Genomic DNA, 11138 nt, shown 5'->3' with positions numbered 1-11138 from the left:
ATGTTTCTGATGCGATTCAGGTTTTTCAAGAAAAATTGATTAAATTCTCGTTTTCAGTCATCATTTTTTTATGGAATCTTCAGATTCATAAACGTGGCCTTACTAAAGCCTCCAGAAAATGTTTCGGAAAGATTTCTCTGCTTTATTACATGCAGCTCAGCACATTTCACTAAAGAACATGACCGCGCTTTAACTTCTTAAAAGGTCAGCTTTCTGGACTTTCGGTTCAGCATGTCAAGACCACACTGCGTCAAATCGGACTTTCCATCTCGCAGTTTGAAACGCCGACACAGTGGTTTGTCCTTGACAGCAAGCCGGGAACATTTTAAGATAAAGTCTGACGCTTCAGACAACCACAATCAAACCTGTCCGCAGGTAGAAATAATGCCAAACACTTTCCCCGTGCACAACAACAGCAATCACAATCCACTCTCCGTCTGCCTCTCTGCAGTGTGCTCGCCTCCTACTGAACCGGAGAACGGGGGCTACCGCTGTCACCCTCCCCTGCCATCTCACCCAGAAGACCGTTATCGAGTACTTCTGCGACGAGGGCTACGCTCTGAAGGGGAACTACAAGTTCCTCACCTGCCAGAACGGCGAGTGGGACGGCCCCATGCAGATCAGCTGCCGACTCACACAAGGTCCGCTTTCTCTGCTCGCCTCGGTTGTTTAGAGGAAAAAAAACAACATGGGGGCAACATTCTGACTTTATTTTTTCTTTGTTTTCTGTTGTCCTCCAGATAAAGAGCCCAGCTCTCTGCATGGCATACCAGCCCTGTCTATTGTGGCATCCACAGCCAGTTCTGTTGCTCTTATCCTGCTTTTAGTTGTGCTGTTTGTTCTTGTTCAGCCAAAGCTCAAGTCCTTCCATCACAACAGGTAAGAGACGTGCTGCATCCTCACACCACCTCTGAGTTGAATTAAGAGGATGCATGTGGGTTGAAATCATTTAGGGGTTTTCATGTTATAATTTAAGATATAACTTTTGTTAGTGGAATGTTAGTCTGGCACCTCTGGCTCTAAATGTGAAATGATCAAATAAACGGTGACGTTGCCTCCAGGTTCCTCTCAGGACAGTTTCTCCGCTTCACCGAATCACATCATAAACGTGACGTCATTCACTTTTTCATTTGTCCTGAAGTTAAAGTTTAATTTTCCCGCATGACGCTTGACTTTGTGCGTAGTCTCTGTTCTCAGTTTCATCAAAGGAAGTTTTTCTGAGGCAGAAACTGAAGACTTGTGTAAACTACAGCCCTGCCCCCCCACCCTTCACACTGACATGGAGTTTCTGGGCTGTCGTGCCCATTTTTACTGCTCGCCACCGTCTCAGTTAAAGTGAAAGAGGTGTGGAGGCTGGCCGGTGTGCTCCAGCTCTGTAGGTAGTGGTGGGGGAGTGTCGTGAGACTGGGTGAGCTGGCACTTCAGGAGCACCACATTTGCATGTTGTCCCCGTATCGTCTGTGTCGTGAGAAACTATCAGCTATCAATCACTGGAATCAGTGTCAAGTCGGTTCTCTGTTTCTTGTATTCTGTGAACTGAGTTTATTCTTTTACTGCTTTGGCTGTATCGCCTTGTTTCCACGGACACGCCTCTTCCTCAGAAGTTTCGGCGGACTAGTTATGCAGAGTTATTCACGTATGACTAGTTCTGCGAGTTGGCATGTCTTGAATACCTGAGAAATGAACGCAGATGAAAAGAGCTAATCTGATCTCGGTCATTAACTCGGTGACATGAAGGCCAGGACCATTGGCTCTCGTGCGTCGTGGACCGCAGGGCTGTAAAGGGATTGTACAAGTCAGCGCTAATCGCCTCCCCACGGAGGTTTTGCTGCAGCAGAGCCATCACGTGTGACTTGCAACCTGATTTTCACTCCAGTTACGACACTTGACCGTGTCTCTGATCATTGGCTGTGTTTCACCAGGAGAGAACAGGGGTCTCGGGCCACCCCAGTTCCATCATGGTGGAGGGTGTCCAGGTGACGCTGCCCTCTTACGAAGAGGCCGTCTATGGAAGCAGTGGACCCTGTGGCGCTTCTGCTCCTCCCCCGTCTCCACCGCCACCTCCAGCTCCCCCAGAGTCCCGAGTCCCCATCGTTCTGTCGGAGGGGCTTCCTCAGGGGGCCGCGGAGGCCACGGCTCCGGCAGATCTCGCCACCACAGAGACTTAGACTTCTGCCTCCCCTCCACCTCCTCCTCCTCGTCCTTCTCCTCCCGCCATCACGCAGAGACAGTGCTGGTTCATCAGGCACCCTCCTCTTCCTTCTCCTCCTCCTCTTCATCATCGTGGGCTCGGGAGCACCCTGGGGGTGCGTGCGCCGGCCCCCTACCTCTACGCAGAGACTCTGAGAGCAGCGACCAGCACAGTCTGCTCTCCGTCACCTCCGCTGACGAGTTTTCTGATGGTAAGAGAATCGATTCAGCACAGCTGCTTTCCTCTTCTTTTCATCACAGACATTATAGGTATTGACGTTTACCCCTTTAAGCTCCTTTTTCATTTCTTCCACATGACATTTTATTCTTCCTCTGCTATATATTTTTTTTTCATCCAAACGAGTGTCTGTTGATCCATCCATTCATCACGCCAGGCTGGAATTCTAGGACCTTTAATCTATTTGCCTGTGCGTCAGTGATACACCTGAGATGTGTAACCAATACGATCCGTGGTTCAAGTGCAGGTTTCTCCGTGTTCTCTGGTTTCCTCCCGCTGTCCAAAGCCTGCATTTTAACCTCATTAGTGACTCTAGATTGCCTGGCAGTGAGAATGTGAGTGTGCGTCTTTGTGTTTGTCCTGTAATGGACTGTACACCTGTCTAGAGTGTATCCTGGAAATCAGATGACGTAGTCTCCAGCATGGTTTAGAAGACGTGAGGGTGGGTTATATCGAGCACCATGAATGCTCAGTCTGGGGTCAAAGCAGAAAAAGAGTGAACCACATTCAGTGTAAACGGCAAATTCAGAACTGAAGCAGGTAATCTGAGTGAAATTGGGTGTACAGGGTGATGTAATGGATTGCAGGCGTGTGTAGCTGCTGCTCGTCTCTAAGATGACTGGTCTGTTCCCCTGCAGATATTCCCCTGCTGAAGGAAGCATGAAGCCTGCCGGCCCGCTATCAGCATCTGCAGCAGAGCCCCTCTCTCCCTATCTCTCTCACTGCTGGGCCGGACTGACTGTGGCTGCCAGCCCTCTTCCCCCGTGGCGCCCCTCCCTCCTCCACCCTCAGCAGCCAGCAGAGAGAAACACCAGAACGATGCCCATTCCTCCATCGCAGCCTGCTCTGCCGCCGCTATCCGCGCAGAGCCAAGCCAACAACCGATACTGCAACCGAAGCAACGGTGGAGCGCCGCAGGATCCAACCGCTGGATCAACCTCAAGACGAGCCAGACTAACCAAGTGGCGCCAGCTCAACGGAAACCCTGTAGATCCTGTGTATATGAGTAAAACATACATGCTGAGTCAAGGTTGTGTACTATAGGATATATATTACCACGCACTTGCCTCCACCCAGGTGTAGTTCTCTATTTTAAAATCTCTCAGAGAGGCTTCTTTTAGAGAAGGCAAGTGAAACACGAGGACTGTTTGCTCGTACTGCAGACACAGGAGAAAAGAAAAAAACAAAGTTGTGATTTCCGCTCCCGACGCCGTGGCGGCGGCGCTCGCAACTCAAATCGTCTTCCCGCTGTACTTGAAAAGTTGTGAGTGAAGTTCCGTGCGGCCCTCTTTGTGAATGCTGCATGTTGTTTTCGGTTATTGCTGTCGCAGCACAGCGGCCCACTCTGAATGAAGCATGAAGCCTCCTCTGTCTTTCCATCTCTCCCTCTCTCTCTCTCTCTCTCTCTCTCCCTCTGAAGCTATCGGTGTATGCAGTCTGGCATATGGATTAGTCGGAGTGACAACCACTTCACTAAAGCTAAAAGCAGGAGTGCAGCGTTTCCTGATGCACCATATCACAGCTATTAACGGAGCTGCTCCTTTCTTTCCCGTTCTGTTGCCAGCTGCACCTGCTGTCTGGAAGCTGCTCGTTCTGTTGCATGAGTGGGGTTGATTGGTGTTTTTTTTGTTGTTGTTGTTGTTTTGTTTTTGGTGCTGCACATCTTCAACTAGGAAAAGGGAGGCTTCAAGTCACAAAGTGTCTGAGCTGAAGAGAGTCGTTGAACCTGGTGACTGGGCACATGACAATGCTTTGACTTTGTTATTTTTTCTCTTTCTTTTGTATTTATTGTTTGGCGTGTGCTTCTGTTTGCTTTGAGTTGTTGAATCTGAGTGCATGTGAGTGTGTTTGTTATGTGTGTGTATGTGTGTGTGTGTGTGTGAGTGAAGCAGGGCGTTCCATGTCCTCATATGGCAGGCCTTGATACAGCCATTCCCAGACTTCTGTCTCTCTCTGTCTCTGTCCACCCCCCGCTCCTCCCCTGATCAGAGTCAGGCTTCACAGCGTCTCCGTCTCTCAGCGTAGGAAAACATCCCTCCCGGCGTGAAATCACTCACATGTAGAAACCAGCGTCACCCTGAGCATCAAACCCGCACACAGTGTGCGCATTATTCATCTGCTCTCCAGCTCGAATGCTTGTTCTTGCCTGATGAATGGCTGTAAATCACAGATCTCCTCAGAGGAACTGGCTCGCACCCATCCTCACACTGAACTCCACTTTTGTGCATTATTGACACGAACTGCAACTGGTTGCAGTGAAGCGATGAAAAAAAAAAAAAGTTTTTGTTCTATAGCACCCCCACCTCACCCCTGTCACATATATACTTGCTCACGTCTCCAATGCCAAGTGCAAATATAGGAAAGAGTCTCATTGTTTTTTTTCCCCGAGTCATCCTCCGTCTTCATCGCCACCTGAACGGCTTCGATGGTTGAGCTGGTCACCCTGGAAACAGCAGGACTCGGACAGATCCGCAGAATTACTGTTTTGAGCTTTGCCACTTTAAAAGAAAAAAGACACAACGACCAATCTGAATCTTGCTCTCAGTTCGATCTGGCGTTCATGGTCTGTCACTGTCGACGGCTACATTAATAATGCAAACAGAATGTTGCCTTAGACTTGTACATTTTCTTTTGTTCGTGTATAATCCCAAGCCTCTGCTTCGGTCGCTTTACATTACTTCAACATTGTTCTGTTTTCCTAAATGGCCTTACTCGATTCTTTTCTATTCTATGCATAGAGCTGTCTTTGCATATTTATCAGAGTTTACTTTTGCTGTGGACACGACTAAACGAATGTCCGTCCTTCCTGTCCTCCCCCTAATTCTTCAGGCTACTGTGATGATGATGATGATGATGATGATGATGATGATGGTGAACCTATAAGCACCTATATTTAATTACTCCTTGGCTTATCTTTTGCGACAAGGCATTAAAACATAATGGACATGAAAAAAAGAAATTAACTTTGTGTTCAGAGACACTGTTGTACGGTGTTGCTCCCCTGAAAATAACAGACAAAAAAACAAAAGAAAAAACAAATACCCATCTCGAATCCTAGTTTCAATGCTTTCAGCTTCGGTTTTTTTTTTCCTCTGTACATGGCAGTGGGTGTGAAGATAGTAATTTAATATTTGTATAAAGTTTAATTTAATTTTACAGTGTGTATATAACTTTCTAATTAAAGCTTTCTTTTGAATGTGGAAGATAATGTGTCTTTTTTTTTCTGTCCCTCCTCCATGTGGCTGTCATTTCAGGAAAATAAGGATCATAGACAAATTCTGTCTAACTGTTTCAGTGGTTGCCGTGTGTATCTGCGTCTGTGTGTGTGAGCCAAAAGAAGATTCATTTTCCTTTGGATCAGGTCCTGGAAGAATTTACCGCCGTTTTGCACATGGACATCCTGCTGCAGTTCACTTTGAATGACAACACAGGCACCAGGAGCCATCGTTTATTTTAACTTGTTTCAAATGTCTAAACATATATATAGTTTTCCATTGAGATCTGCTTTATAACAAACTTATGTGGTCGTCTCCATTGATTAATGCCATCAAAGAATGACTACATTTCAGGATGGAAGAAAAATTACAGAAAATTTAATCGGCAATACCGTTACAGCATGAAGGAATCAAACAAAATTTAAGCATTTTTTTTAAAAATTTTTGGGGAAAAAAGGGGGCATCACCTGGACTGACACAGCGGAGGCCCAGTTAAACCTTGTTTATTCATGTTCATGTGGGAGTCACTGTCGGCGCCTGCTGCTGGAGTTAAACATTTACAAGTCTGAAATGAAAGTATGTCTAACTTAACCATATCAAAGGTCATCGCTTTGATTGATTCACTCCTGTAGTTCTTGAGAAAGCCAGCTTGGTCTATTTGAGAAGACTTGCAGCATAAGAGATATAGATAGCCTACTTTATTTATCTGGGACAATTTTTATACCACTCATGGATTCACTATAATATGCCTTGGTAAATATACAAATATTTAAAAGAACATACCACTGTATACAAATGTACTAAAATAAAAGCAACATATATAGACCAATACGATCAGGGCATTAAAAAGATCATATTCTGTAGAGTTGAATTCAGCTCCATGTAAAGCAATATATGTCACATCATTAGAATTACAGCACAAGTTAACATCAAATATATGATAGATATGTACAATAGTAAAACAACATACAACAAACAGTTTAAATAAATAAAAAAACGCAACATGAACAAATGTTACAAGTAAAAGGATGACAGAACAATACGTTTTAAACCCAGCAGCACACCAGTGCAGTACAGTACTATGAAGTCTCTGATTTCTGGAGGCTTAAATGTTTCATGCGTGTCGCTTGTGATGCTTTGTTAGCTTTTCTTACAGTTTTTCTCAATTGCTTTGGTCCATTTCTCACATCACTATTAATATTTGCACAACAGTTAGTTCAACCTCCACAACGTTTAGCCTGTTGCGGACGTCATAGCAGCAGTTTCTCTTTCCTTCCAACAAATAATGCTTCTGGAGCTTCTGGGCTGAGTTTACCTCATTAAATACAATAATGTGTAACTTTACTGTAGTTTTGAAATGGCTGTGTAAACAGCATATATGAGCTATCTTGAGCACAAGTAGTGTCACGAAGATCTGCCTTACAGAGTAAACTGTCATCATGAAAACGTTTTGAAACATGTTTGAAACTTGTTCATAAACCATGGTGTCAGGACTTTTAATTCTGATGACACTGACACTTTCCTTGACGGGAAATCTTGCTTTTGAGCTATTAACTATCTGTTTCGAAGCAAATGGTACACATTTGGCCAACCAGGTTTTGCTGTTTGTTCTAATTATTTTTGAGAAATGCATTAACTGTTGTGCAGATTTAAAAAGTGATGTGAGAAATGCACCAAAGCGACTAAGAAAAACTGTAACGTCCTGTAGAATTCTCCAGCTGAGGATTTTGCTGCTGTGTACAGAAGGCCTGATATCTTTTGTTTCTGCGTGTGTGAACGCACTCTTGGGTTAGAGTGACACCTCGTGGCCAGAATGGAAAACTGCATCAAGCGAACGCCTTCGCCGTGTGGATTACGTCACACTCGGGAATCCTCGGTGTTTCCGTGTTTCTGCAGTGTGCTGGATGAGTCACGTGAGTGGAGGTCGAGCCCACTTTTCCGAACACAGCGAGGCTCCATTTTGTTTGATTCAGGACTTAGCGGTTACACTGTCGACAGCAAGCATCACCTCCCCGCCTGAAGAGGTATGTGCTCCAGATGTACCGAGCTGCAGTTTGTTAGTGCGGCTGTAGTGTTATTAAAACCGGCGCTCTCCGCCTGTGTGTCTTGCATTAGTCTGTATTCCCATGCAAACCGATTTGCTGGTTAATGTCGCTGCAAGGCCTCAGAGGGAGGCCAAGTCTCCTTAAATACAGCCGGTGATGGGAATCAGCTGGAAAGCCTCTGTCCCCTCTGAATAATGCTTTTTTTCTTTGTTTTTTTTTTTTTTTTTTTTAGTGAACCAGACATGAGCGGCTGCCGCATTTTCATCGGCCGTCTGAGTCCCTCCGCCAGAGAGAAGGATGTGGAGCGGTTCTTCAAGGGATACGGCCGCATCCGAGACATCGACCTGAAGCGAGGCTTCGGCTTTGTGGTGAGGGAAGGGAGGGAAGGAAGGAAGATTCATAGCGCCTGTTACACACAAATGCCTAATTTTCTGCTTCTATTTGAAGAAAAGCCCCCGCTATAAATTTGCCAGTATAGATGGTAAGGTTACGGCACTTCTAGTCTTCACCGCTGTGTGGCAGTAGTGAGTCAAGATCCGTCCATGTTGGTTATTACAAAAGAACGTTAATTGATGAACAGTTTTTTTTAAAAAAAATCAGTGCTTCCATTGAAACTTTCCTGTGTCCTTGGTTTGATGGGCCGGATTGAAGCATCTTGTTGGCTCATCTTGGCCCACGGGCCTCACGTTTGACATTAGCTGTTGGACAAGTAATTTCTCAACCTTGAATTGTTGAGTGAAGTGAATCTCTCATCAGCCTGACGCCAGTGGCAGACATCGACCTTGAGTTGAGCCGTCGAGTCACCGTCATCATTCATTTTCAGTCGCTCAGAAAAACTGCAGAGGCATGGCAGCGTCACGTGTCTGGTGTGTTGTAGGAGTTTGATGACCCCCGAGACGCTGAGGATGCCGTGTATGAGCTCGATGGCAAAGAGCTGTGCAATGAAAGGTGAGCAAGTTTCTCCTCATCCTGAACATGTGACTCAAAATAGATAGTATTTATCTCTCATTCAATGTTTCTCCCTCCTGTTTGTCACTGTCAGGGTGACCATTGAGCACGCTCGTGTACGGCTGCGGGGCGGACGTGGCCGGGGTGGTGGCGGCGGAGGAGGCCGCTTCTCTGACCGCTATGGCCGAGGGTCTCAGAACAGTCGGAGGTGAGCATCAGCACGAGGTTCATTGAGGTAATTAAATGATTACAGACTTTTATACGCCGCCATGCATTTTTTTTTTCTTTGCCCTCAGTCGCAATCCGCCTCCGATGCGCACGGAGAACCGTCTGATTGTGGAGAACTTGTCCTCTCGCGTCAGCTGGCAGGTCAGCATCACCACTATTTCAAGTTTCTAGAAGCTACATCTTCACAGCTACTAGACTCTGCCTCCAACAATATACATACAGTGTACACATATAGTGGTAGGACTGCTGCTAAACATAGTGACTCTGCTAAAGACCATACTAGTAACTGATTGTTCTGTATTACTTGTATTTGCAAAGTTTTCTGTAAGCTTCTGAATTCTTTACCTTCACCTCACGCAGTTTATTCAATGACTCAAAGATTATTATCTACAAGCAATCTCTTTAAATTTGTTCCTGTTTTCAAAATTTTAACCAATTCTTCACCCCTTTATTTGCCAGCCTGACTGTTGTGTCATGTGGAAGAGCTCGCTTATGGTGGAGTTAACCCCTTCTGGGTCCTTCTGTCTGGGTTGAGCCTGTGGTGTCAGCCAGTCTGAACTCCTAGTTGATGCCTGCTGGTCATGTGAGCGCTCGCTCCACACTAGAGGCGCCGGTGGGCCCCTTCACTCGCTCGCAACGCCTGCTGCGTGGTTGAGAGCGGGAGAGAGGAAACAGAATTGGCAGAGAGAAAGCAGAGGAAAAGAGCGAGAGTCGATGATGGCGGTGGTGGCGTGTTGATCGATGGTTCGTTAAATTGAGGGGCTTCGATCGATCGATATCCCCCCTCCCCTCCCCCCTTCTGGTGTTCCCGCACATCGCGAGAGAGAGTGTGAGTTCCTCCCAGGTGCCCATGGATATAATCTGCTGTTATCCTGGTTATGGCGGGCTCGGAGAGCCTGCGGCCCGCCCCCCCACGGGGTTTCGCTCTCAGGTAGTTTCCTCTCTCCACCCTTGTTCACCTCTTTGCTGAGGTGGGGTGCCGAGGCAGGGGCGGTTCCCGGCGCGGAGCCCTGTGCCCTCCTTGCCAGGGACAGCGGGGCTCTTAGTGCCAAATGCTGCCCAGGCGGCACCACTGCAGTTCAGTCTATGCAGATGGTGTTCATTTCTCTTAGTCTTAATGAGACGTTTGTCCAAGGATCTCAAAGCATGTCCATTAAAGGCAACTATTCTGATTGGTTCATGTCGAAATTGTCCATTTACACAATTCGTCAGATCATGAAATTCCTTTAAAAAAAAAAAAAAAAAAACTAAAAAAAAAAGCACCCAATTGATTGATTGAGTTAAATTAATCAGTGTTTGAGGTCCTTGGACTCGCTCTCCTTATCTAGCCTGTGTAGTCCTGTCACAGATTCTAACCATCTCTCTTTTTGAATAAATCAGTTCATATTTCAGCCTGTGTGTGTGTTCTGTGCCTCTCCGCGAATTGACCGCTGTCTACCTGTGTAGGACCTGAAAGATTTCATGAGACAAGCTGGCGAAGTAACATTTGCAGACGCACATCGCCCAAAGCTCAACGAAGGGTAAGACGAACCCCCCCCCCCCCCCCCCCCCCATCACCTGGCAGATACTCAGTACATCGTTTCACTTTAGATTGATCAAACGTAACGTTTCTTTTCTTTCTGTCTGTCCAGGGTGGTTGAGTTTGCCTCTTATAGTGATCTGAAAAATGCCCTTGATAAACTGTCTGGAAAAGAAATCAATGGCAGGAAAATCAAGCTCATTGAGGCAGCAAAGAAGAGGTGAGTGAGTGGTCTGTTAACCGCGTCTAATTCACAGCCTGCATTCAGAAATCCTCGTCCTTTTAATCTGAAATCAGAAACACCTACAGATTGCGCTGTCAAGAGATGGTTAAGAAGTTCCATGTTTCCAGTGAACCTTTATTACCACAAATAAAGTTACATATTTGAAGTTTTTGAATGTCTGAATGCCACGTCTGTATTGATTATAAGGAGAAGCTTTTAGTTGTGAGTATTTCTGTTCCAGTAAGAGTCCTTCTCTCCTCTTCCACAGGTCAAGGAGTCGTTCGCGTCGGACAGCTCCTCCCGCTCTCTCCGTCCAATCGTCCTCCGAGTCTCCGCGTCTCGCTCGCCGAGACGCTCCCGCAGCCCCGCCAAGCCCCACAACCGCTCTCGCTCCCGTCGCGGTCCCGCTCCCGCTCCCCACGCCGTCCCGCTCCCGCAGCCGCTCGCCGGCGGGCGCCTCGTCCCCCAGTTCCAAGTCGAAGGAGGCGGCCAAAGCGCCTCCTCCAAGATGAACAAGTCGGCCACCCCCCCT

General features: G+C 46.6%; 1 protein-coding gene and 1 pseudogene across 1 annotated transcript; both read left to right on the top strand.

The window, feature by feature from the left end:
* Positions 1 to 384: 384 nt before the first annotated feature.
* LOC115402308 (sushi domain-containing protein 6-like) lies at positions 385 to 5628 on the top strand. Its single transcript, XM_030110819.1, is given in 6 exon segments — positions 385 to 500; positions 502 to 641; positions 741 to 888; positions 1928 to 2159; positions 2162 to 2402; positions 3067 to 5628. Coding segments are annotated over 6 exon segments (903 nt in total). The 3' UTR covers positions 3093 to 5628.
* A 1931-nt stretch (positions 5629 to 7559) lies between these two features.
* LOC115402307 (serine/arginine-rich splicing factor 5-like) overlaps positions 7560 to 11138 on the top strand; it is a 4395-nt pseudogene continuing 816 nt past the window's right edge.

Source organism: Salarias fasciatus, chromosome 15 (genome assembly GCF_902148845.1).
Source record: "Salarias fasciatus chromosome 15, fSalaFa1.1, whole genome shotgun sequence".
Classification (NCBI taxonomy): domain Eukaryota; kingdom Metazoa; phylum Chordata; class Actinopteri; order Blenniiformes; family Blenniidae; genus Salarias; species Salarias fasciatus.
This window is presented reverse-complemented; position numbering and strand designations above follow the sequence as displayed.